The sequence below is a fragment of the Lithobates pipiens genome, unplaced genomic scaffold, assembly GCF_037356315.1.
Source record: "Lithobates pipiens isolate NorthernLeopardFrog02 unplaced genomic scaffold, aLitPip1_a1.2 Scaffold_13, whole genome shotgun sequence".
NCBI lineage: Eukaryota > Metazoa > Chordata > Amphibia > Anura > Ranidae > Lithobates > Lithobates pipiens.
This window is the reverse complement of record NW_027507718.1, coordinates 178,999,644-179,027,271: the sequence shown is the minus strand read 5'-3', so window position 1 is coordinate 179,027,271 and position 27,628 is coordinate 178,999,644. Positions and strand designations below refer to the sequence as shown.

The following is a 27,628-nucleotide window of genomic DNA, read 5'->3' as shown; positions in this document are numbered from 1 at the left end:
TGATCAAATACCACCAAAAGAAAGCTCTATTTGTGGGAAAAAAAGGACGTCAATTTTGTTTGGGAGACACGTCGCACGACCGCGCAATTGTCAGTTAAAGCGACGCAGTGCCGAAACGCAAAAAGTGGTCTTGTCTTTCACCAGCAAAATGGTCCGGTCTGTAAGTGGTTAAGGCCTGAAGATTACACAAAACCCACACATATATATTTTCTGAAAGCAGACACCCCAGAGAATAAAATAGTGGTAGTTGTAATTTTTTATGTCACACGATATTACCACAAAGGTCTAGGAAATGCAAAGTTTTTGTAAAAAACACACCAACATGAATTTTAGGACAAACAAACGCAATAAATGACCCAAATATTTATAAAATATAAAAGATGAGGTTACACGAGTAAATAGATACCTAACATGCCAAACCTTAAACCTTAAATTTATGTGTACCTGTCAAATGGCTACAAACTTCAGTACCCTATATTTTCTATAGGCAACACTTCAAAAGCCCCCTATAGGTATCAGTTTAGTGTTACAGAGGAGATCTGGTGTTACAATTATTGCTCTCATTCTGGCGTATGTGGCGATAGGTAACATATGTATCACAATCAACATTTTCACACGTAGGCGTCCCGATGTATGCATTTACATTTGTGCGTGTGTGTATATGTGGTGTTAGGGGGTTCTCAACATTTTCTTTGAGGGGGGGGGGGGGTTATGTGCTTGTGTGTAACTTTATTTTTTTGCAAAAAAAAAAAGATATATTTTTTTACTTAACTTTTTTCTTTCATCACATAGGGGACAATCAGTCCCCTATGAAAAGATTTTTAGGTGACAGGTTCTCTTTATTGAGATATGCAGGGTCTAAAAGACCCTGCACGTCTCCCCTGTACTCCACTGAATGTTTTGCAATTCAGAACGCATTGCAAAACATACTTTCCAGGCAAAGCAAGCTGGGCTGCAGCCACTGGATTGTTTGTGATAACCACACAATGTATGTTCCTGGCGGCAAAAGGATTAAAAGGATATGTTCACCTTTGTAAAAAAAAAATAAAAATGCACATGTTTTGGAGGTAAAAAAAAAAGTGCATTTTTGTTTGCAGATGAGCCTGCAAAGCATTGCACCCATAATCAGTGGATTACAGATGCAATGTCAGATTCTTGCAGATACTTCTTACAACTCTCTGCCCATGCAGAGGTATAGGCAGACAGTTACCGAGTTGCAGAAAGTGTCAATAGACTACTAGGGCACTGATCAGCATGCTCATAGTCATTAAGCTCAACAAGGCATCTGCTGAGGTGGAAGACAGGATGTTTCTTCAGTCACAGATCCCGGTAAATGAATGAGATGGCCCACACAGTCACACCCATTTTAAATGTGACAGTTGCTGCTGGGGAGACGAACCCCTGCCCACTGTCACGGGGGGCTGGGTGGTGTGGAGAACTGGTGCATAGCAACATGTTACAAGTTACACCAACATGTTACAGGTTATAACATGTTGCTAAGTCTGAACCTATCCATTAAAGAGGTTTTGAGTGTTCTGACAAGTTCCTTCTATGTTTTAAACTATTGTCATAAATTGTTCTGTTGGTCAGCATAGGCTAATTGAAAATCAAATCTAAGAGAGATATCTAGAGCTTCTAATAGTGTACAGCATAATTGTCACTTTCTCACATTTGCAAGACTCTTAATTGCAAAAGTAAACATCTGTGCATTGTTAACATTTCTTTTCCACACAAGCAAAACTTATACCCATTTGACAAAAGTGAATATTATTTTCACTGACCACATTGCTGCAAAAGCACAGTTCTAGAAATCTGATCATTGTGATCATGTGCACTTATTGCGTGTCAGGTACATTGTGCTGCAATGCAACCCACTGGCTTGTAAAAATGTAAGTGTATTTCAGCACTAAAACTAGTGGAAAGCTAGCTACATAAGTCAACACATGTGCAATAAAAATGACTAGTCTCTCTACAATAAAAGACCTTAACACCACACAGTTTAAGTGCTCTTAAACAAAATGTTCATCTTTTAAATAAATGAATCTGTGTATATGTCACATTTAACCTTTAAAAGAATAACATAACTATCAGCAGAACACTAACCACTTCTTGGCGTAGATGCAGCAGTTGGATTGCTCCAGTCACTCCAGATGCCTGCCTTCTTAGATCCATAGATCCCAAACGGGTTACACCGAACCTGGACAAAGTATACAGTTCCTGGTTTTAATCCAGCAAGACGACAGGAAGTCTGGTTGCCTACATCATCTACCACCTGAAAAGTATAAATGCAAAACAACCAATCAGTTTCAAGGCAATATGTGTATATACAGTGATTTAAAAAATAAAAAATTGCCTAGCAGGTCGGATAGCATTTACAGTTTTCCAACTGAAAAATATCTGGTTCTGAACAAGCAAACAACTGCAGACAAATGTACAACTATAACCACACTTTTGACTGCCAGCTCTTTAGGCTCTTATAAAGTGCATTCACTTAATTTTCTGCTTCCAATGGAGGATCTGCTCATTCCCATGAGTTCCCCATAGCAAGCATTTGCAGTATCTCAGAACAGCTATAAACATGAATCTTAAGTCTAATATCCTCCTATATTTGTTGACAGTACTTCTTTATTTGTTGCCTCTCCTGTAGTGATGTAAAGGGTAGAGATAGTGCTTTTTTATATGCCAGCTGTGGATGGGGCCCAGTGTACTTTACGAATGGGAACAGGACACTCCTGTAGAGGTGTAATGCTGTGCTGGAGCTGCATTCAAGAGCCCTTCTGTAAGGCTGGACTTCCAGGGTGAAAAGAGAGGACACTTAGGAGCAGATAGAGAGACCTTGACACTCCTGACCTTCAACTGCTGGTCTGTGGCTTCATTTGGAGGGAGGGGCCCCTGGGTCTACGGAGGATCTCCTTTGTATGAGAGGAAGTGAGTAACTTCCCTGAGTGAGTAACATATATGGCTAAAGTGACTGTATCATCTGGAGAAGATGGCTTTACTGTTCTAGAAGGGTGATGGCAGAAAACAGACTAAGTGGTCTATCAAGTCAGCCCAATTTTGGTTTTATTTGTACATGTTTTTGTGTTTTTTTCTGCCTTTGTGTGACCACTGTAAAGCAAGTTATATAAGAAAGAGGAATTAACTTTTGTTAGTAAGTCTGAACTGTTAAAGTGGTAGCAAAGTTTGTATTTTGACTTTTACCTACAAGTAAGCTTATAATAAAGCTTGATCATCCAGATGAAGCTACATTACCCTGTTTAGCGAAACGCATTGACGTCATAGCCATCCCATCACATGACGCAGCTCCCAGAAGTAGAGGATGCTAGATGCATATAGGAAATTACTGATTGCGATCGACTTGCTGCCAAACATCCACCCACCTGAAAGCTTCTGACCACAAACCGGAGCCCTCAACGGTCATTAATCTAAGTGATGATGTTACAACAAACTGCCGAACGGAAATACGAAGGATGAAGACAAGCTGACACTCACCACTGAGGATGGTATAGTACCTCCACTATAGGGAGACTCTTGACCCCACAAACGATGTGTTATGCTGGTTGAATGTAATATATGAAAGAAGTCTCTCCCCTTTTGTGCTATCTTGTTCCGGTGGATTTATGACTAACGGTAGATCAAGTTCACTTACAGCCAATGAGCTATTGCTTGTACACAAACATGGATATCTTTTTGATAAAATAATCCACTTACTTCTAGCTCATTATAAGGTGGTCATGAGCTATTTCAGGATGGCTAACCAGGAAACAAATTGTTAATTACCATGATACAGTGAGTAAGCTTGGCCCTTTTTGATTTTTTTATATTTTGATACATCATACCAACATTTACTAGCCCTTCTCCTATCCTCTACTGAAATCCTCCCTGGGGCCACATGTGGCTGGGTTGTCATTTACTGATAAAGCCAATTTGGCTTTTCTTCTTTCTATAGGGATTTTTTATGACGATCTGTTTCATCTGACAGCCTGCCTGCGTGTTGTCACGTGGCGTCTGGACGTTTCTGTTTTAATTGTCTTTATTGTTGTCTTGTGTCCGTGTGTGTTTTTTGTGGTAAAGCCACACTTTTTGATATTTAGGCCCGAATTTGTGCCACATTTTTTACATTATTTAAATAAAAATGTAAGATTTTTAAGATAACTCTAGTATGATCAGATTTCTGCTGTCATATGTAACCCTTTCTCGGTGTCTTCTGCCGGGTTGACTCTTGTGACTTATAATAAAGCTTACCGGTAAGTTAAATGAATATCTCCTAAACGTGGACCATTTAGGAGATATTCTAGGGAGTAACAGCTGGTGACATCATCAGGACATGCACTCTGAAGGAACGGCATACCCATGCCATTCCTTCAGAGCTCTGTGTCATGCCCGTGACTCCCAAGGCCATTCAGGTGGTCATTCAAGCACACCACTGGAGGGCTTTGTTTCAAGGTAAGTCTTTCATAATGTGCTAGCATGCAATCCATACTAGCACATTTTGCTTTTACCTTGCAGGGTTTTTATTTATTTATTTATTTTATTAACCTTTACTACCGCTTCAGTGTGCTGTGATGTGGCAATGTGCTCGTAACCTAGGAAAAGTACTGGAGAGGATTATACACCAGCAGATATACGACCAGCAGATAAAGGGGGGGGGGTGTGGTACTTCTTGATAAACAGTTTTACCACACTCAGTTGTGCGGTATGTTGTCAGATCAAACAACATATATACCATTAGATAAAGATCCTACGAACTTGGTGAACTTTGGGTATTATATGCGTATTTTAACCAAAAAGGAACAATTGTTTCTGGTACCGAGTTATAATAGAATTCCCAATATCTATACGCTACCTAAGATCCATAAAAATCAGACCGAACCCCCGGCTAGGCCAATTGTTAATGGAATAAATTCAGTGACGGCGAGGATCGGACAATATCTAGACCACTTTTTGCAGATGAGTGTGGTGACTACACGGTCCTACCTGAAGGACACAACTAGTTTTCTAAGGCTGTTGCGGGAGGTTGAGTTCCCTGCGGATGCTGAGATTTTCTTAGTGACGGCAGATGTCGCGTCTCTCTACACGATTATACAACACGAGGATGCCCTGTTGGCTCTCAACTGGGTGTTCTCTCAGAGAGACGATTTACCTTACATTCAAAAGAAATTTTTGAGTATGGCTCTTGATTTTTGCCTTTCACACAACTACTTTTGGTATGATGGTAAATTTTATAATCAAAGAAAAGGGGTGGCGATGGGTTCAAAGTTCGCACCGAGTTTGGCTAATTTATTCATGAGCCAATGGGAGGACATTCGGATTTTTGCAAATCGGAGAAGCGAATTACTATTTTACCAGAGGTATATAGATGATTTGTTTTTTATTTGGCAGGGCACCGAGGAATCTTTGAAGTGTTTTTCTGATAGTTTGAACAATAATAATAATAATATCAAATTAGAGTTCAGTTGGAGTAAAAAAACAATAGATTTTTTGGATGTAACAGTAATGAGAGAATTGACTAGCCTATCCACAAAGGTGTTCTTTAAGCCTACGGATAGAAATAGTTTTACCCCTATTCATAGTGGACATCATCCCCTTTGGTTACGGGGTATACCGAAGGGACAGTTTCTCCGTGTGAGGAGAAACTGTACTTCTGATGATGATTATCTAACACAAGTGTCTCTGGTTAGAGATACATTTGTGGAGAAAGGGTATTCTGTTGAGATTTTGGATCAAGAATTGCAACAGGTGCTTCGGGTACCTCAGGAACAATGTTTACAACCCAAAGAAGGCAGAATTGGAAGCACACATGAATGGGGTTTTATCAGTACGTTACATGCTCAATATAAGGAGGTAGAGGGGATTATCCAAAAATATTGGAGTATCCTTAAATTGGATAGGACACTCAGGGATGTAATTCCGGATAAACCTAGATTTATATATAGGCGGAATTCCACGTTTGGGGATAAAATTGTTAAAAAGGTTCTGGATCCTCCTTCTAGGCCTCTTATGTTTTGGGATAGAGCTGGCTTTTTCGCTTGTCAAAGATGTCGAGCCTGCAAATCGGTACATAATCATATGCGAGGGACAGATCAGTTCACCTCTACTGGGAATGGACAAAATTTTAAAATTGATCAATTTATTACATGTGTTACTACGCATGTGGTATATGTTCTCCAGTGCCCATGTGGGCTGATGTATGTAGGACGAACTAAAAGAAAGCTATGTACTAGGGTGGCAGAACATATTTATAATATCTCTATTGGTTATAAAGAGCATAGCGTTTCCCTACATTTTAGACGTAAACATGGCAGGGATCCAACAGGTCTCAAGTTCTGGGGTGTTGACAGGGTCTTTCCTGATTGGAAGGGCAGTAATCTAGTTCGAGAAATATCGAAATGGGAAACGGAGTGGATTTTTCGTACAAACACTCTGAGTCCCTACGGTTTGAACATAGAGGTAGACATTAACTGTTTTATTAGCGATTATTGATTTTAATACACTGGAGAAGAGTTTAGACTTTTTTAGTGCATTACACATTATATAGTGTATTTATTCTGTCATTTGTGCATTTTTATTTTTATTTCTATTTTTCTTTACATTTATTTTTATTTTATTTCATTTTCAATTTTATTTCAATTTGTTTCATATTTATATTTATTTTCATTTTTACTTTTATTCTTATTTTTGTTTTGGGTTTGACTTTTATTTTTGTTTTTATTTTATTATTATTTTTATTTTTTATTTTATTTTTATTTTTTATTTTATTTTTTTTTATTTTTTTTTTATTTTTTTATATTTATTTTTATCTCTATTTTTATTTTCATTCATTTTTATTTCTTTATTTTTATTTTCATTTTCATTTTTTCATCTCCATTATTAATAGGGGTGTATTTACTTATTGGTTGCACACATTTTAAATGTAGGTGATTTTAACATAATTTTCTTTGATGAATATTTGTAATATTTAGAATAACCTTTTTTTATATACTTGATGATCATTGGTGGTTCTTTTAATAAGGATATGCCCTGTCTAAATTAATACAGGGCACCTGAGGGCATATATATGTTTTAGGTCCACCAGAAGGGAAAGCTCTTGTGGTTCTCTGTGTAGGCAGTCTCGTCGGTAGGTTGACAGCTTGCACGGCGGGACCTAATTACTTTTACACTGTGCTCAAATAAGAAGCGGAAGTCTTTCTGTTTTCTGTTTTTTATTCTGTATGGGTCTGCTTTTAATTTGTATGGGCCCGTTGTTATGGCAATCGCTCATACGGCGATGCCAAATCATTTCCGCATTGGACGGGGAGGTGAGGGGGCCGGACGTAGGTGTAACCATGATCCGACTTCCCGCCCCGCAATGTATTTAGGTGTATGAGCTGCGCTGCCTGGCCGCGCCCACAGACGAAGACGTGATGACGAAACGCGTATGGGCGTGACCAGGCAGCTACACGTCACTACTGAGCAGACGATTGGTGTTGTTACCCGGGACCCGCCGTGGAAGCTGAGCCTACATTAGATCGAACACGCTCAGGACTGCGGTGAGACTACTCTGATCATGCTGCCAGTGACATTCTTAAGGGAGACTTTTGCTGTATAAATTGTGGAACCTGAGGTTGAGAAACTTTTGGCGGTGTGATAAGAAGATTCTCCAGAGGGATACCAGTGGGATTTCTTTAACAGTCGTAACGAAGTGCCTGTTAACCCTTGGGGGTCTGGTGAGTGAATTACCATAAGGGGTGTCACCGGCTGTCAGACTTTTCATGCACTGGTGGTTCTTTCTTGGAGATGGACTTTCTTTCCTGACCTTCCAAAGTGTGAACGTTCAATTGAAAATTGAGACTTATATGTTTGGGAATGCTCTGAACACTTTTCAGTGACTTTCTCTAATCATAGAATAATTATCCTCTTTATATGTTATTAGTTTATTGTTTATATTTCTGTTTCAGCGCTGTCAATATGGTATATATGAGGTAACAAGTGAACGGGTGTTATATACTATATAGTTTTGTGATTATACAGCTTGTTTCACTTAGCTTTTATAACAGCAGTGTAAATAGCTTTTATGAAACTTTCAGCAAGATTTGCAAGGCTTTTGGCAAGCTTTGAGCAACTTTCTTTAAGCCTTTAAAGCAACCTTCAGCTTTGTCAATCTGCTATTGACCGGACGGGAAGTGGTTAAGGGCCAGTTCACACCAAAGAGCAGCACAGGAAAGGTACAATCTGCAACACGTCGCACAAAAATGCACACGCATTCCTATGTGATTCTGATGTTCACAGTACTGGGATACGATTTTGATGTGATTTAAAGTGTAATTATGTAATGCACCTTTGCATAATCTATGTGTCCAAGTCACACTGTGAATTGCAATTTTTTCCAACGTTGCACCATTCTTTTGTTTTTTTTGCATTGATTAGAATGGGCGCCATTGAAAACAATGTGATTTCCCTTGTCATGTGATTCTGTGTGACTCAAGTCCCACTAGTGTGAACCAAGCCTAAGTAACACATCTTCACAGTACCTTACAGTATAGCAGTATCAACTACGTTTTTCAAAGCACATTCTCCTTGCATTCAAAGTATTACAAACCAAGGCTTCGAATGGAGGCCTTTAAAGGACCACTTCATAAATTAGCATTAGCAGGTAAATGACTGAGATATTATAAACAACCATTGATGTGGAAATAATAGGCCAATACAGAGGCATGTAAAATTTAAAAATTACACAAACATGTAACAGAGGATTATGATTATTGATCAGCAGGGGAACTCAGAGATAGGCTTGGTTTCGGGAAAAAATTGGGCAATGGACAGAGACAAAGCATGTTTGGGAGTTGCTGCTTGATCTGCAATGCTTTCATTGCAACAAGAAAGTGCTTAGTAAATTGTGGATTCCCCTGCTGTAAAGTACCAGCAAATTCTTTATAATTAAAAAAAATAAAAATAAGCAAAAGGCTAAAACTGTGAAAGGAGCAGTAATTGAATGTCTTATATACACTACAAATGTAAAAATGGCATAACTCATTGCTCTAATGCATTGTAGCCACTCAGCAAGCTCTTCTCACCTTCCATTCAGAACTATCTTCTACTCTGTATCGAATCTGGTATTTAGCTTGAAACAGAAAGTCCTTTAAAGCAGGAGGGGAACTCCATCGAACACTGAGTTGATCCTCCAAGTCACCGACTCGACTCACATGAACATCTGATGGTGGGTCTGTGGTGACTGCATAAATATGTCAAACATGGTTGGAATTTTGACAGAAGCTCAATTAACATCATGGCTACATTTTTTTTCTGATGTACACCATATAGTAAACATAAACATCCAAACATTTACATTTATGGCAAAAAAAAAAAAAAAATATATATATATATATATATATATATATATATATATATATATATATATAGTTTCTATTCACTATGAAGGCAGAACATATATTATATTTTGTTTACCTTGTGATTATGCCCTATGTATGCCCTATGTTTCCCTTATGTATGCCCCATGTTTGCATTTTTGTTTTTAATTGTTTTTTAATATACTCCCTTCATCAAGTGCCTGTGACACTTCCTGTTAATGATTCTGTATCCATATAGAAAGCACATACCAAAGTCCAAGAGTATTGATTATACATTTGGACCAGACCACTTTCAATTTGTGAACCTGTTGCCCTTCTGGATTATCTTTTCCCAGAAAGAAGTTTTTGAATCAGTTGTGGCTCTATATACTGAAACAAGAGGCTATAATACTGAAAATAAATTGAATGTATATTTCTATCAATGTCCATAATTTTGCAGCCATCTGACACATTGGGGGTTATTTACAAAAGGAAAATCCACTTTGCACTGCAAGTACACTTGAAAGTGCACTGACAGGGCACTTGTAAGTAAAGTTGCTGTAGATCCAATGGGAACATTCAAGGAAAATATAAAACAGCATTTTAGCTTGCACATTATTGGATGATAAAATCAGCAGAGCTTCCACTCATTTCAGATCTACCCCTTAGATTTAGAGCTACTGCACTTCCAAGTGCACTTTTAGTGCACTTTCAAATGCCCTTGCAGTGTGTCAGATGGAACAAATTGGAGCAAAAATGTGCTTCTTACCACATTATCTCACCATGTAATATAAGGCCCTACCTAATCTGTCCAGTCGAGCAGGCTCTTGCACTACATAGTTATTGGTAGATCACAAGGAGATTGCACAATCAGATAGTAGCATGTGTGGTGAGCCTTTTTGTGGTTGATATACTGAAGGAGTAGAGCATGGTCACTTTGCACATTGAATTGAAACTTGGCAAGGAACATATAACTTTCATTTGTATATGTGGTGAAAATTCAGTTTTCAAAAAATACCCAGTCATGTGCACTTTAAGAAAATTGAAGTCAGTATAGCTTCACCTCATTTATTAAGCTTTCAAAATGCTTTACTTCTTTTGTAAATCAGCCACAGTGTATTTGTATATATGATCCAGGTATCCATTTTTCCAGTGTCTTTGTTAACATATTGAAGCCAGAGACAGAGACTTTATACATGATCAAGATACTGAACTCATCTGCTAATTTATAATTGAAGTTATAACTCGCGCATTATTTTCACAAATTATTTACAGGTATGTGGTAATGAAGTAATAATAGTAATGCTGTAATTGCATTATTTGTAACTCGTAATAGATCTTCTTCAGTAGAAGGTTAATTATTAGTTGCCAGGTACACATGAATTCAATGTTTAAATGCAAATCGCGCTGCCATGAGATTTAGGTAAAGTAATTTGTTGCATCGTTTCACAACAATTTAACATTCATTAAAACAGTAATTAATTAGACAAATAAAATGTGTATTTTTGATAGCTGTCTGTGTGATTTGTTGGTAATTGAAAGGTCCTAAATGATCATTGATTTGATTTAGTTTAGATTTTATTTATTTTTTGTTATTTTACCGAATTGGTTAAGAATATTATTTCATTTATGTTTAACTAATTTGTTAATTTAATGTATTATTAACTTATTAGATAAGGCAGCCTATTAACTGATTCTTTGGTTAGTTGTTAGTCAGGTTGACCTATAGCAAATATTGTAAATTTACAATTTACATTTTTACTAGTTAAAACTGATATTTTGTTACTTGATTACTTAGGGAGTCCAGTCATTTTTATTAGAGATATAATTAAATGGAAACTGTATATTTATTGGACTTAAAAAATAAATACCGTATATACTCGAGTATAAGCCGAGATTTTCAGCCTCTTTTTTGAGGCTGAAAGTGCCCCCCTCGGCTTATACTCGAGTCATCGCCGTCTGACTGCTCGATCAGCGTATCGAGCAGACAGACGGCGGACATACTACAATTCGAAAGCCGCGCCTCCGCCTCCGCCTGTGATAGGCGGAACACTCAATTTCCCAGCAGTCAGTGTTCCGCCTATCACGGACATCCGCTCATCCTCGTACTACGGACGAGGATGAGACGATGTCCGTGATAGGCGGAACACAGGCTGCTGGGAAATTCAGTGTTCCGCCTATCACAGGCGAAGGCGGAGGCGCGGCTTTTGAATTTTAGAATGGCCGCCGAGGCGCCGACGAAGAGCGGCGATCCTGGCAAGGCACGGGACGGAGGCAAGGCAAGGCACGACAGGGGACGGAGGCAAGGAGGCAAGGCACGGCACGGGACGGAGGCAAGGCACGGCACGGGACGGAGGCAAGGCACGGGACGGAGGCAAGGAGGCAAGGCACGGGACGGAGGCTCGGGACACAGGTAGGCTGGACACACACACACACACACACACACACACACACACACACACAGGGATGGATGGATGGATGGACACACACACACACAGGGATGGATGGACGGACACACAGGGATGGACGGACACACAGGGATGGACGGACACACAGGGATGGACGGACACACACACAGGGATGGACAGGCATGTCTCACCCTCGGCTTATACACGAGTCAATAAGTTTGCCAGTTTTTTTGGGGGTAAATTGGGGGCCTCGGCTTATATTCGGGTCGGCCTATACTCGAGTATATACGGTAAGACATAGGTGATATTGTAATTGCCATTATATCAAAAAATGTAAATTGCATTAAACTTTTATTTAAGAAAATGGAAAGCAATAGAAAATTGAAAGAAAGTAGGAATATAAGTCATGGGTAAAGAAATTAAAAACATTTTTTAACCAGTTGCCGTCTGGCCACGGTACATTTACTGCAGCAGGGCAGCATGGGCAGGCTGGATCATGTACATGTACCTCATCCAGCCGAGGAGGGGTACACAGCAAGCTGTCTGTCACATGATCACAATGCCAACAAAGCTTTTATGAATTAATTTTATTCATGACAGCTAGGGCTGCACCGATACCACTTTTTAAGACCGAGTACAAGTACTTATACTTTTTTAAGTACTCCCCGATAGCGATTACCAATACTTTTTTAAATGTTATGTGACAGTGGCACTAATATGCAGCACTGATGACTCATGGACTGTGTCAGTAGTTTTTTTTTAATTTGTTTTTACATTTTTTTAAATTTATTTTATTTATTGTTTTACTTTTTTTTGGGGGGGGGGGGGGGTCAGTGTGTTTTTTATTTATTCTTTTTTTATTATTTTTACAATTTAACCTTTTAAATATTTATTTATGACAATTCTTTATTTTTATTTTTTATGAGCCCTGTTGGGGGGCTTTGTTGAGATATCAGGGGTCTTTAAAGACCCCTGACATCTCCCTTTTGATACACAGAAAAGGACTGAGGACACAGATTCCCCAGTCCCTTTCTCAGTAGCCTCGACTGCACTGAAGATGAATGGACAGGAGACAGAGGCTCCTCAGCATTCATAAACGGAAGCATCGTAAACATAGTTTACGATGCTCAGTTATGAATGGACAGAATCAGTGATCACTTGGAATAGGAAGGAGCTGACAGATTTACCGGCTCCTTCCTCCACTCTCCATCCTGAAAGATTAACACAGAGGGGGGACAGGAGCGGAGTACAAGGCGGGGGGACAGGAACGCAGTACACGGAGAGGAAACAGGAGCGGAGTACAAGGAGGGAGACAGGAGTGGAATACACAGAGGAGGACAGGAGCAGAGTACACTGAGGGGGGGCAGAAGCAGAGTACAGGGAGGGGGGACAGGAGTGGAGTAAAAAGAGGGGGGACAGGAGCGAAGTACATGGAAGGGGGACAGAACCGGGGGGAAAAGGAGGGGGGACAGGAGCAGAGTACATGGAGGGGGGACAGGAGCAGAGTACACAGAGGGGGGGCGGACAGGAGCAGAGTACACAAGGGGGGGAGACAGGAGGAGTATACAGGGGAGTATACAGGGACAGTCAGGGGTGATTGGTACGGCAGTGGGGGGGAGTTACAAGATACCCTATATAGATTTCAATAAAGCAGCTGGAAGGGGCTGAGGGGAGAGGAGGAGAAGAGGCTGTTAGCTACTTTATTGAAATCTATACAGGGAGATCTGTGATTGTAACTCCCTCCACAGCCCGATCATCCTCTGACTGCCCAGTTATTGGATTAGGCATCGGAACATTTACCAGAGTACAAGTACTCAGCAAATACTCGGTACTAGTTTCGGTATCGGTGCAACCCTAATGACAGCTGTGATTACTATAGTGATGCTGTGATTGGCTCGCAGCTATCATATGGAACTTGGGCCAATCACCGCACCTAGTACCATGTGATAGCTGTGGGCCAATCACAGAATCACTATAGAAATCACAGCTGTTATGAATGTAACCCATTAATGACAGTTCAAATAAATGCTGTAAAAAAAAAATCCCTGCGTGCACATCGGGTAGTAGAGTGTCACTATGGTTTGAGTATGAGAAAGCCAATTGGACAGAACGTGTTAGGTGGGCAGTAACGTCATTACCTAGGGTGGAGCTAGGACGCCATTTTGCTGCGTTTTTTTTGTATAGTGGAAAAGCCCTTTTACACTTTCCACCATGTGAGTGTATTTTTACAAGTTTTTTTTTTTTTTTAAAGTGATTTGAGATCTGCCTTTTTTTTTATGACATATAAATTGGAAAGATGGATCTAGTATGAAGAATGGTCCTGGATGCAACCTGTGATACATCTTTATATTAATATGCGTGTTTGACCTAATAAAAAATACCAGGCAAACAAACAATTCGCTTACTACAAACAAAAGGAATAAAAGTATAATAATTATTTTTGCTTCCATTCTGTGGCTGCAATTGTAATATCTGTAAAAAAAAAAAACTTGTGAATGCTATATTAGTTTTTTTTTTTTTTTACATTGGACATTATTCTGTGGTAATAAAAACAAAAAGTGTAAAGAGAAAAAGGCAATTCTTAAAAAAAGGGAATTCTACCAGAAACATATCATAGAATAATTAGTTACTTACTGAAGTGGTTTGCCTTAACCATAATCCACCAAATGTGGTGCAATTAAAGCCTGTTTTAGCAAAACATTACTTCCCTACCAGTCTAAGCTTATTGGTATAGTAAACATACCATCCCAGGCCTTGTATGCTGGTAGGTAAAATGGTATTCCCACTGTTAAATGTAGCTATATATTTTAACACGTTCTGCCTAGTAAATTTTGATTTTGCTTGTCTTTTAATTGAGGAAAAACAGAATATTAGTCTAGCGGTATATACCCCTTTGAATATTTTATTGCAGCTGATTTCTCTGTGGAATTTAAGCAATTTTTTAATTCAGTCTGGAACACTGAAAAGACAACATGGTGTCAGAAAATCAGCCTTTGAAAAATAAAATCTGAAAGTCAAAAGGGGCATCATTAACAATAAGCAAAAATAGCTCCAAGAAGTCAATAAAGCACACATTTTACCTGTAGAAGCAGCTGTAACTATACAAGTCTCCTAAATAACATGTTAAAAGTATAATACATTTATTGTGTTTTGCCTTTTATTTGGGACTATTTCCCCAAAATTTGGAGAAAAAACACAAATTCTCTCTTAATACCTTGCGGTATAAATTTCTCTCATGTTTCGGGTGATTTTAATAGTTTGGTATATCTAGGCCAATAAAATAAAATAAAAATGTAAATACCACCAATCCGCGCGATTGTAATAAATTAGTATACCGTGAAAAATCGTGAGGATATGAGAGCAGCACGTTATATGAATTAAATGAAAAAGGAAAAAACAAACAAGTTAGTTAAACCACGCTCTCTTACAAAGTGCAAAATGGTTAACACAACAAAACTAATAAAAAATTGCAAACACCATAAAGTGCTTAATAAACTAAAGTCCAAAATATAAATGTTGATGTGTTCAAATAAAATATTGTTCAAGCTTGTTCAAGCTTAACAGACAAAATCTGAATGATTTCTGGATAAGGTCTTCCTAATATTCAACGATCAATCCCGCATCAAGGGTTTAAACAAGTCCACCCAGTATCAAGGCAGGCACAACATTTTCTATCTCCACATCCTTTGGATCAAGCCACAGTAGTGAGAGACCAATCAACATTTTCCATATAAGCTTACTTGACTCTTGTAATGGGAGACACTACTTTCTGGTGAGTAGACTGTGTGACCAGTGTTGATGGTGGAAGATTAATCCTTTTGATGATCGTTGAATATTAGGAAGACCTTATCCAGAAATCATTCAGGTTTTGTCTGTTAAGCTTGAACACTATTTTATTTGAACACATCAATATTTATATTTTGGACTTTAGTTTATTAAGCACTTTATGGTGTTTGCAATTTTTTATTAGTTCTGTTGTGTTAACCATTTTAATGTTTATGCACTTGCAGTTTGTAAGAGAGCACCATTTAACTTTGTTTTTTCCTTTTTCATAGCTAGACCAATGATGATAACAATGTGTGGTGACAGAAAATCAACCACGCAAAAAATGTTGCCTATGCAAGTTGCAGGGCAAAGTTAAACACACAAATGCAACATAGATTCTTACAGTTTTTTTCACATGTAGTAAAAATAAATTAAGCAAAAAAATATTAATTAAAAAAAAAAAGCATTGTTGGACTTTATTCACTATATTATCAACATCATGGTTTAATTAATCTAAATGTATATGTGTATATATATATATATATATATATATATATATATATATATATATATATATATATATATATTTATATTTATTTATTTTTATTAACATGAAGGTATTGGTTTCCACTGATCCTTAGCAGAGTGCAGGGAGATTGTCTGACTTAGCTGCCATCTTAAAACAATATATTATATAATTTAGTGATCTTTAAAATAGTTTAACATTTTCAGTTCCAAGCCTTATATCTGTTTATCAAACATCTGCATTTTCAGTAAAACAGAGCAAGAAGATGTGATGTAACTAAAATATTTTTTTTATTTTAATTCTCTACATGTTTATCATTTACATTCTTATAAACTGGTAGCTTTGGAATGAGCAAATCTGGTTCTCAGGTAGATACCTGTTCAAAGTTGTGTGCGAGCTGCCACTCTCTTTGCATGTGGTAAGCAAACACCTTGCCTACAGCAACCAATCATATTTATCTTTGCAATAGCTTTTGGGTTACTGCACTTCACTTTTTTAGTTTAGCAAGTGAAAATTATTGTGCTAAGTTAAAGAAATAACTGCATAGTCAAATAAGGGGAATATATACAAATTCATCAACAGAACACATTTTGTTAACACATAAAAATAAAAAAAAATAAAAAGTAGAACCATTATCACTTCAACACTATAAGTAGTCACCATTAATGATCACCATTAGTGATAAAAAGCTCGCTCAAGGTAGCTGTAAAATTATACACAGAAGCAATTAAAAAAGTCAGCAATTGACAGACATTCTTTCAACTCACAATAACTATTGAGAGTTTATATACATACAGTTGTGTTCATAAGTTTACATACCCTGGCAGAATTTATGATTTCTTGGCAATCTTTCAGAGAATATGAAAGATAACACAAAAACTTTTCTTTCACTCATGGTTAGTGTTTGGCCGAAGCCATTTATTATCAATCAACTGTGCTTACTCTTTTTAAATCATAATGACAACAGAAACTAATCAAATGACCCTGATCAAAAGTTTACATACCCTGGGGATATTGGACTGATAACATGCACACAAGTTGACACAAATGGGTTTGAATAGCTAGTAAACATAACCAACCCCACCTGTGATCTGTTTGCGTGTAATTAGTGTGTGTGTAGAAAATGTCAATACATTTCTGGACTCCTGACAGACCCTTGCATCTTTCATCCAGTGCTGCACTGACATATCTGGATTTTGAGTCATGGGGAAAGCAAAAGAATTGTCAAGGGATCTGCGGGAAAAGGTAGTTGAACTGTATAAAACAGGAAAGAGATATAAAAAGATATTCAAGGAATTGAGGATGCCAGTCATCAGTGTTCAAATTCTAATCAAGAAGTGGAAAATGAGGGGTTCTGTTGAAACCAAACAGCAGCCAGCTAGACCAACTAAAATTTCAGCCACAATTGTTCAGGATGCAAAGAAAAAACCCACAAATAACATCAGGTGAAATACAGGACTCTCTGAAAACATGTGGTGTGGCTGTTTCAAGATGCACATTAAGGAGGCACTTGAAGAAAGATGGGCTGCATTGTCGAGTCGCCAGAAGAAAGCCATTACTATGCAAATGCCACAAAGTATCCCTCTTACAATAGGCCAAACAGCATAGAGACAAACCTCAAACCTTCTGGCACAAAGTAATTTGGAGTGATGAGACCAAAATTTTGCTTTTCGGCCACAACCATAAACACTACATTTGGAGAGGCCGATGATGAAAGGTACACCATTCCTCTGGTGAAACACGGAGGTGGATTGCTGATGTTTTGGGGATGTGTGAGCTGCAAAGGCACAGGAGATTTAGTCAAAAAATAATGGCAAGATGAATGCAGTATGTTATCAGAAAAAACTGGAGGAAATTTTGCATTCATCAGCCAGGAAGCTGTGCATGGGACGTACTTGGACATTCCAACATGGCAATGATCCAAAACACAAGGCCAAGTCAACCTGTCATTGGCTATCATTGGAGATCTCAAACATGCAGTTCATGCAAGACAGCTCAAGAATTTACAGGAACTCTAGGCTTTTTGCCAAGAGGTATAAGAGCCTCATCAACAAATAGCACAAAAGACTTCAAGCTGTTAAGGATATTAAAGGGGGCAATACGCGGTATTAAGAACTGGGGTATGTAAACTTTTGATCAGGGTCATTTGGGTAGTTTCTGTTATCATTATTATTTAAAAAAGAGTAAACATAGTTGATTGATAATAAATGGCTTCAGCCAAACACTAACCATGAGTGAAAGAAAAGTTTTTGTGTTTTCATTCATATTCTCTGAAAAATGGCCAAGAAATCATAAATTCTGCAAGGGTATGTAAACTTATGAACACAACTGTAAATATACAGTTTACTGAAGTTATCACACTAAATGAATACAAAGAAATTCAAGTTCCACTGGTTATAGGGAAGGCTCTAATGTATCTTACCCACATCAAGAATGTCCAGGGTTATTATGTCAGAGGAGATGGATCCTAGTCTGTTTGAAGCCTCCACCCAAATTTCATATGGCGTGAAAAGAGCAAGATCCTTAGGAATGTGGCAAGAATATTGACCCATAGTATGGTATTCTTGACATGTGTTATCTCTGCCATACCACCTGGAAAATAAGTTTGCAGTTTAATGTGGGAAAATGTTCTGTCAAGCTGAAGACAGAAGAGCTCTAGGTACATGTAATACACATCATGTCACATTTACCATTATATATTCATTTCAAATGTACAACATTTCTGATTTAAATCTTGCACATGAAATCATTAGAAAATGCGTTTAAATTTATATTATTTTATATATAAAATAATCTGGTAACCTCACTGATAACCTTCTATTGCAAAAACACTACTATCCAGGGTATAAAATAAAATCCTAATTAAAGCAAGTTATTTGAATATTTTGTTTTAATTGTAGAGAAGAAATAGAAGCTGGATTTTTTTATAAGATATAATAATTGAGACATTGTTGACATTTTTACAGTATTGTTTCATGAATATTGTTCTTTCCACACCTAAGTGTTGTAATAAAATTCAAAAGAAATAAAAATCCCAAATATATATATATATATATATATATATATATATATATATATTTTTTTTTTTGACTAACATTTTACTGTTTTATAGGAAAGTATGATAATTTAGTATAATGTATATATTTGTCAATTAAATATAAAAAATGTTTTGATATGTTTTGTCATATGTTTAGTCACCAGGTGGAGCTTCACATCTACAGCTCTGTCTTAAGTTTTGGGTTTGTGTATGTACAAAAGTCAGGGTTCCCAGCAGCCATTTATCAGTGTGTGTTGGAGCAGACAAAGTGGGGATAAATCAAAGAGTGAGCTATTTGTTGCTGCTGCTGATTGGTGAAAACTGAAATATGTACACTGAGCCACCAACAAAAAATCACTGTGTGTTGGACAGTCCTGATGCAGATAGGAATCGATTCAAGATTTCTGCACAACCTGCCCCCATAGAATTCAATTGGGTTTGAATTTAGGTTGGCAATTTTTGTACTTTATCATGGGTTACACAAATGGTATGAGAACCGAACCCAAACAGCAGCCTTCCCCAATCTCCTATACAAATATAGTTTATTTCGGTTACTTTTTAGTTCAGTATTTGCATAGCTTTTGGCATGCTTTCCATTTGACAATGCCAAAGTTTGCCAATAGTGTCATTGTGGCATGCGTGTAAAGGAGGGCAGGACTATTCTCTATTATGAGGTGATGGAGGCATTTCAGTATTCTCTGGGTGACTCTGCATTCTAAAGTAAAATATATATATTTATCTTTTGAGATGTTTGTTAAATCTTTTGCATTATTATTATTGCACCAGGTTTATCTTAACCAATCTTGGAAAAATAAAAAAAATGTTCCTTACCTGATTGGGTCTTGTTAAATAATTACAGCTTTGATTGCTTAAGTAGAATATAAAAGCAAAACTTAAAGTGGTTGTAAAGCCTAAACATTTTTTACCTTAATGCATTCCTTGCATTAAGGTAAAGAATGTTTCGGTATCAGCATTTCTGTTTCAATATTTTTATTACGTTTTGAGAGAGTATGACAAGCCATGGTTTTTCCACACAGGGGCAATATTGAACAGGCACATACAAAAGAAAAAGCGTATGTACGTAAAATGATTAACATAACTATAAACTGTTGCCTGGACCCAAAAGGGTCAGGGTAGAGGAAAGGCAAATAGCACAAGTTATACTGTATTGCCCCCTAGGGAAATCAGTCTCCATATAATGGCTGTCATATCAAGAATGAAGAGGAAAAGAAAGACAGAGGAGGAATAAAAAGGGGAAAGAAGAAAGAGAGAGAAAGGCCCCAGGAGAGGGCGATTACCACGGATGCGAGACCTGCACAAGCAAAGTTTACAGTCGACCATAGCTAGTCAGGGGCAGAGACGGTCAGGAGTACGTCATCCAAGGGTCCCAAAATTTTAAGAATTTTAAGAATTTTGTATGCGAATCCTTCAAAATACTAGGCATCTACTCATCCACCATCAGAGCGGTCATTCTGGCTTTCACTCCTTGAAAAGCAAGAGATGGAGTCTTCCAGGCCTGGGCTATAGTTCGCTCAGCAGATAAAAAAGGGCAATTTCTGCTGATGCGTGAAAATACCTGGTATAGGACAATGTAAAGGTGTCAACATTTCTTTTAACTCTTCAGTGCAAACAGATTGCACTGTTCCATATACTTGTTTTGCAATGTATTCTGGAGAATGCATTTAAACAGCAGGTGTACTGCCCTTAGAATTAAACCATAACTGATCTATCAGCAATATGGGCTGAAGACATAGCAACTGTTTTTGTACACTAAGACTTGTAAACAGGTTTTTTACATTTTCCCATTTGCACAGTACCTGAGCTTGTATTTCAGGGTATAGTTGGTGTGTAGGTAGGTTTCTCCTTCACTACCTGGAATCCACTTGCAGGTCAGGTCTTTCATATTCTTCGACCAGCAGGTAATATTGGTTGGTTTTTCAGGAGGTACTGTGCCAAAAGAATAAAAAAGGCATGTTAGAAATAGCTTTCTTTCATGTAGGACTCTATAATGGGGGGGGGGGGGTGTTATTAACTAACAAGGGAATAAAGAAAATGAAGTAAATATGGCATTGATGGGCTTGATCCTAACATATCCACCACATGTGAATTATTCCCACTAGGAGGTTTTATAGGATTAAAGAAGGGTTTAAATGGCTAAATCAGGAAAAATCTTCTCTAGTGTGTTCCCCATAATGTCATCCACCTTTTTACACCTGAAAATACATATTGGTGTCCAGATAAAAGTAGGAGACAAGTGGGCTATTGTGATCACTTGCAATTGTCTGGTTAGTAATATTAGCATCCTGGACCAAGCGGGGATCCTGGCATTTAAAAAGCTAATATTTCAACTGAAATAAAGGAACATTTAACATATTGTGGTAATGGCAAACACTGCAACACATTTTAGATATCAACTTTGGAAAGCAGAAAAAAATCCAACAATTTTAAGGAAGACTTGTTTCTGCAGAAGAAGAGATCTATATACTGTGTATATATGTATATTGGTGAATTTCATCACTTTCTACGAAGATCATATGAAGAATTATCAAAAGAGAATTCTGCAAAAATATAAGTTTGTCCTGACTGACTATGTTTGCATCTTGTGAATATGCTAACACAATACTTACATTTTCAAAAATTATGTTTTTATAATGAATTAAAACCCTTTAATTTAAATTTCACAATTTCTTTTTTAATTTAAGTTTTTTTTTTTGTTTTGTTTTTTACTGAATTCTTATAGTAAACATTTTCAAATTAAGCTGACAATTATTACATTTAGTAATCATTCTTCAGATAATTTAAATGTATGTAAAACCTAACATTAAACGTATCTACATTGCTCTTTTTGAGGAATTATTTCACAAAACTATATCCCATGTGACATTTTGCCAAATGACATACGTAATCCAAATATTGCATGTGATATGAAAAATTTCACTATATTCACTATAGGTTTATGCGATATATACCGGAAAAATGAAAAAAAAGCTTGATAAATATTACATAAATCTGTCTAAAAGTCAATACACAAAAAACAAACAAACAAATACATTATTTAACTAAGTCATGATCTAGCCACATGCTATTTAATGAATATATTCAATTACTAGCTGGGTGTTAAGAAGCTGGCACCCACTACAGTTTACTAGTGACTCCTCTGCTGTCAGCTGCTAATTGTCACCTGACAACAGAATGTAAACAAAAGAGCAGACAGTAAAAAATAATAAATGGAATGTGTTTTACCCCTAAATCCATACCAGGCCCTTATCAGAGCATGCGGTCCAGCAGGCCAGAGTAGGGGGGAAGACGAGTGTGCAGCCCCCTAAAAAATAATAATAAAGCATACCGGCCCTCAACAAGAGGGGTGCTTTGTTAATGAGGACAAGGGCATCTCTCCCACAACCCTGGCTCAGTGGTGGCAGGGGGTTCTTATTAGAACCTGGAAGGCCCCTTTAACAGGGTCCCCCAGATCCTGGTCCCCATGTGAATGAATAAGGAGTACTGGGCCTGGTATAAATTGTAGGGGGGCCTCACGCCTTTTTTCTTTTTTTTTTTTACTATCCGCTCTTTTGTTTACATTCTGCTGTCAGTGGAGAATCCCCCATTGACAGCAGGGATGAGGCATGGTTGTTAGGATGGCGGCCTTAACAACCAGTATCTTTGAGCTGAACTGTCACATATAACAGTGGTAGGAATACCACTGCTAAAAATGTCACTTCCTGCTGCAGCCTGAGGTCTGGTCTGAGGTAAAATAAGGTGGAAAAACCATGTTAAATACCGCAAAATAAAACATTTAATGCATGCAATATTTGCATTATTTGCACATGCACATGCATTATTTAATGTGTGTTATTTTTTGTGGCTTGACTGCTTCTGAGAAAAATACCACATGAGTTATTTTAACACTAATACTCATGCAGTATTATGCACTTAGCCTAGGGTCATACTACTGGGTTGAGATGCACTGCGAATTTGATACTTTTTTTGTCCTGTGTGAGGTGCAAATTTGCCTTGCATTTTGAGGTGGACATGTGCAAATTTATTGCGATTTTACCACAAATTTCAGGAGGCAGATAGTGAGCAATTCACAGGTTTGTGAACTGTGTGTTGTGAGTTTACTGCAAGTTTAATTGAAGCCTATGAAGATAAAATTCCCACTGCACCATAGGAATTTGCATCTCACTCGCAGTCCACATGCACAGGACCCTTTCTTTTTCTCGCACCAAATTCGCGACGCATAGATGTGAACCAAAGCCATGGAATACTTTGCTTTTTACATGACCTGCAAATCTGTGTGTTCCTAAATGCATCAAACCCGCTGTAAACTCACATCAGTGTGAACCCAGGCTCAGTGAATTGAGCTCTGAGTCTTTTAAATAGAGCATTTTATCATATCTGTCTAACAACTGCAAAAAAAATATTGATTCTTCCAGAAATTTAGTGTCTTGCATTCTCTGCAGCAGGTGTTACCTCAAGCAGTATTATTGGCTTTTGTTCAGTATACCTACAGAACACTCACCCCCTCCCCCCCACACGTTATAGAGGTGAGAAGAGGAGGAGATGTTCTGTTGTACTAACATAATTTCTATCGTAGAGTGACAACTCTGCTCCTCCAAAGTTAAAGTACTGAGCATTGTCAATTAACACTGGCAGGATCCTCAGTTAATAACCAAGAAGAAAAAGCCTAAAAAAACGAATGCATCCACCATGTATGAGTATTGGTAAGTTGAATTTCATTGAGTTTTGTTCTTTAGATTATACTTTAAGATTTCTACTACATTTTGTTTAAATAGCCAACTGTGGCCAAGAACAGCAAAATGTAATTAAATAAGAAATAATGTGCCTCCCATACTGTATATATCTTTCAATATCAGAGTACTGTGCAGATGACTTTCCATGTATCTGTTTTTACCTAAACGTGGATTTACTCATTTTGAAAGCAAAATTTTGTTGAATTTCAAGTAAAAGGTGACAGAGTGGATCCATTGGTTTTTACTGTAAATAAGAAAAATGTACAAGCAAGGAAAGCTTGCAGTAGATTAACAAGCACTACAAAGACAACTTAAACTATGAAATGAAAAAAATAATTCTCAAACTAATAAGTCAGCTAAACTGGTTGCGTAAAGAAATAAATTAAATCCTGCCAGCTATCCATTAACAGTCCCACTAAAATGTATGGTATACTGTCTAGCACTGAAAAGCAAAGATTTGCTGGAACATCCAACTAGGAAACAATGTTGTTTTAAGTAAGTCAATTCTGATAAAATAAAATAAAGCACAACTGACACACTGACACATTCCTCGAAAAGAAAATATTCTATCATATTACGTATACATATGTGATGAAAGATTTTCTTGTATTCTGGGGTTTTTATAAAATAAGCTTTAATCCCTCAGCATATCATTCTGACATTACGGTATTCTTGCACAGTACCTAGTTTGATCCATATGGATAAAAAGGCTATACGCAGCAAAATATGATTTCACACTGATCCATGTCCTCATAATAGAGTTCAGTATATGTCCACAATTGAATTGTATCAGTTAACAAAATCATAAACACCATCATCATTATTCACTCTAATGTCAAAGCAGAAGAGAGTAATGAATCAAAGCTGCTTCATTTTCAAATGCAATGATATGCTCTTTTGAACTCCTCTTAATTAATACTTCTCCCATATGTTTTTTGCAGAGGAATATATGGGGGCTGATTAATCAAAGATGTGAGTTCCATGCTAGCCTATGCTCATTTTAAATACACAGTCATTGTCTAGGTAATTAAGAATATAAAGTTAAATACATTTGACCTAAACCTGATTCAAAGTAAACATAGGTCAGGTTTGTAATAAATCTAATTTATGTGCAATCCCTGACCCAACTAGAGATGTTCAAATCGGATATTACGTGTTATAATACATTAGTTCAGATAATCAGATGTTTGTCTAGTTGGAGACAAGCCATGCAATGCTAAATAAGAGAAAAAGCAGAAGGATTTACCAGGAGAGCACATGAGGCATACATACACCCCCACCCCAGGTAAAATGATCCAGCCTATGGGGGAGATTTACTAAAACCAGTGCACGCCGAATCTGGTGCAGCTGTGCATGGTAGACAATTATGCCGCGTACACACGACTGGACTTTCCAGCAGACTATGTCCGACAGTCTTCCAGACGGACTTTTGGCTGAGTTCCGACGGACATTCCGAACAAACGGACTTGGCCACACACAAGCACACCAAAGTCTGACGGATTTGAACGTGATGAAGTACAACCGGACTAGAATAAGGAAGTTCATAGCCAATAGCTGCCCTAGCGTCGGTTTTTGTCCGTCGGACTAGCATACAGACGAACTGATTTTTCGACCGGACTCGAGTTCATCTGAAAGATTTGAAACATGTTTTAAATCTAAAGTCTATCTGATTTTTAGACAGCAAAGGTCCGATGAAGCCCACACACAATCGAATTGTCCGGCGAATTTGTTCCGTCTGACCTTTTCTGTTGAAAAGTTTGGTCATGTGTATGCGGTATTAGCATCTAATTTCAGCTTGTTCATTAAAGCTTTGGCAATAAAACCTGGAACCTGATTGGTTTCTATGCAGAGCTGCACCAGATTTTGCACTCTCCAGTTTTAGTAAATAATCCCCATGAGTCTATTAATATCTGTGTGAAGTGATTGTATTTTTTTAAATTTATACTAATAAACGTCATGTATTTCATTTCTTGTAATATGGCAATCATCCCAAAATATCACTACAGTTGGGGGTGACTAAATTAAGAAATGCTGATTTTTTTCTTCTGAGTTACTAGAGTATGTGTTAGAGAATTTTGGGCCCTTCTTATGGAAATGCTAGCCCACTGAGAAGGGGATCCAGGCAAATATTTTAAAGCAAGAGCCAGCTTGCTCACTGTCCATTTTTAGGGGACAGAGATAGAGATACCACTTCATATTTGTGCTGGGATCCTAACCCAGCTATTACTGGAGTTATCAAGCGAACTGGCTACACAGCAGGTTTAATAGATCTGTCTGGCAGTCCATCAAGCTGATTATTGAACTGCAGACCAAAAACTAATGTCATGTGTATGATAACTGGGTCATAACTACAAAATCACAGGGCCCTATAGCAAAACATTTTAATGGGTCCCTAACATGAAAAACAAACAAACACTAGTTACCTTGGCAGATGATGAAAAGCTAGATGTGTTTGTGATTCTGAGGATAGGGCTAGAGGTTAGAGAAAAATTATGTGTACATTTTATATGTGACTGATAATAACGACAAGACCAACTTGTAAAAGAAAAACATAAATACCTATCTGGCAGACAAAAGGCCTAAAACATAACTGTATTGCAGGTCTCTGGCCACTGCTAATTTCCAAAACTCCTGGGTGTGTCCTATACCTTATTCCGCTATGCACACTGCGATTCCTCTTGTGGATCCCCATTATACTACTGGGTCCTATAGCCAAAGCAAAGCACAGTCCACAGGTAATAGACACACCCAGAAAGGTCAGATACTAGCAACAATCAGAGATCTGTAATACAGCAACATTTTAGTCCTGCTGGAAATCTGGTTATCTTCTTTTTTAAAAGGTGGTCTTAGATTTCCAAGAAAAAGCTAGTGGCAGGGTTGCTTTAAGGGGGCTTTATTCTTAAGAATAAATCCCCTTTTGATTAGGAGTCCTAATGACCCGGTGCAATGCCCCCCTGTTGGACTCATGTACAGTACAGTGTTCAGAATGGTTCATACAATGTACATCACAGTACATAGAATGATGTGTGGAACAAGGAATGTACAGCACTTTAAAGAATGAGGTGATGAGATATATAAAACATCAAATACAGCGTACAGGAGTCGTCAAAATGGAGAGAAAGGGTACCACTGCTCCAGGCAGGTCCACAGGAACAAAAAAACACTCCTCTGGGAATGAAGAGACCCCGGTGCAGGCAAAGGCATATAGCCAATGAAGATAATTAGAAAACTCTGGACAGCTGTACTCCAAATAAATCCTGTGCCTTTTATTTGTAAAAACAGGATCACACGGTACAAGTCACAGCAAAGCAATATCAGCTAACGCATTTCACACTACCTAAAGTGCTTACGCATAGCTATGAGTAAGTGCAGGAGGAGTCAATATGGAATAGGGAATGTAAAGGACTGCATACAGAATAGGACAGCTTAAAATACCAAGCATACAGAATGAATCCATGTGAAACAAAAACTATAGTACGCGGTATAGGATGGAGCACTGTGCAGTATAAAATGTACAGAACAGAGCATAGTAAAGAGTGGTGTGGAATATAAAATGCACAGCCAAGGGTCCAGAATCAGTCAGCATCAGATATAAAATCTACAGTGCAGAATATTGAATCTAGCAGGTGCATTGAATGAGCCAGTACAAAATAGGAAATGTACAGCATGGCATGACGAATAGGAAATAATAGGAATGGCACACAGAATTATAAGGTGAATATACAGCATGATTAAAAATAAAGGCTTACCGTGATAAGTAAATCAAACAAACAAGTGAAATCTAAAGCAAAAAAGCAGTGGCTTAAAAGTGAGAT

The 27,628-nt window shown here is 37.7% G+C and overlaps 1 protein-coding gene and 1 long non-coding RNA gene across 8 annotated transcripts in view; one reads left to right on the top strand and one right to left on the bottom strand.

Annotated features, from left to right (window-relative positions):
• Window positions 1–27,628, bottom strand: part of CRLF1 (cytokine receptor like factor 1) — a 206,874-nt gene that overhangs the window by 75,488 nt on the left and 103,758 nt on the right. For all 6 annotated transcript variants that reach the window (XM_077475934.1, XM_077475930.1, XM_077475929.1 and 3 more), the window contains 4 exons: window positions 20,880–21,009; window positions 18,448–18,617; window positions 9,054–9,211; window positions 2,104–2,272 (listed from right to left, as the gene is read on the bottom strand). In XM_077475934.1, the coding sequence (XP_077332060.1) occupies window positions 2,104–2,272; window positions 9,054–9,211; window positions 18,448–18,617; window positions 20,880–21,009 (627 nt within the window). The remainder of the gene's footprint in view (window positions 1–2,103; window positions 2,273–9,053; window positions 9,212–18,447; window positions 18,618–20,879; window positions 21,010–27,628) is intronic.
• Window positions 1–27,628, top strand: part of LOC143974480 (uncharacterized) — a 116,631-nt gene that overhangs the window by 20,744 nt on the left and 68,259 nt on the right. The window lies entirely within an intron of this gene.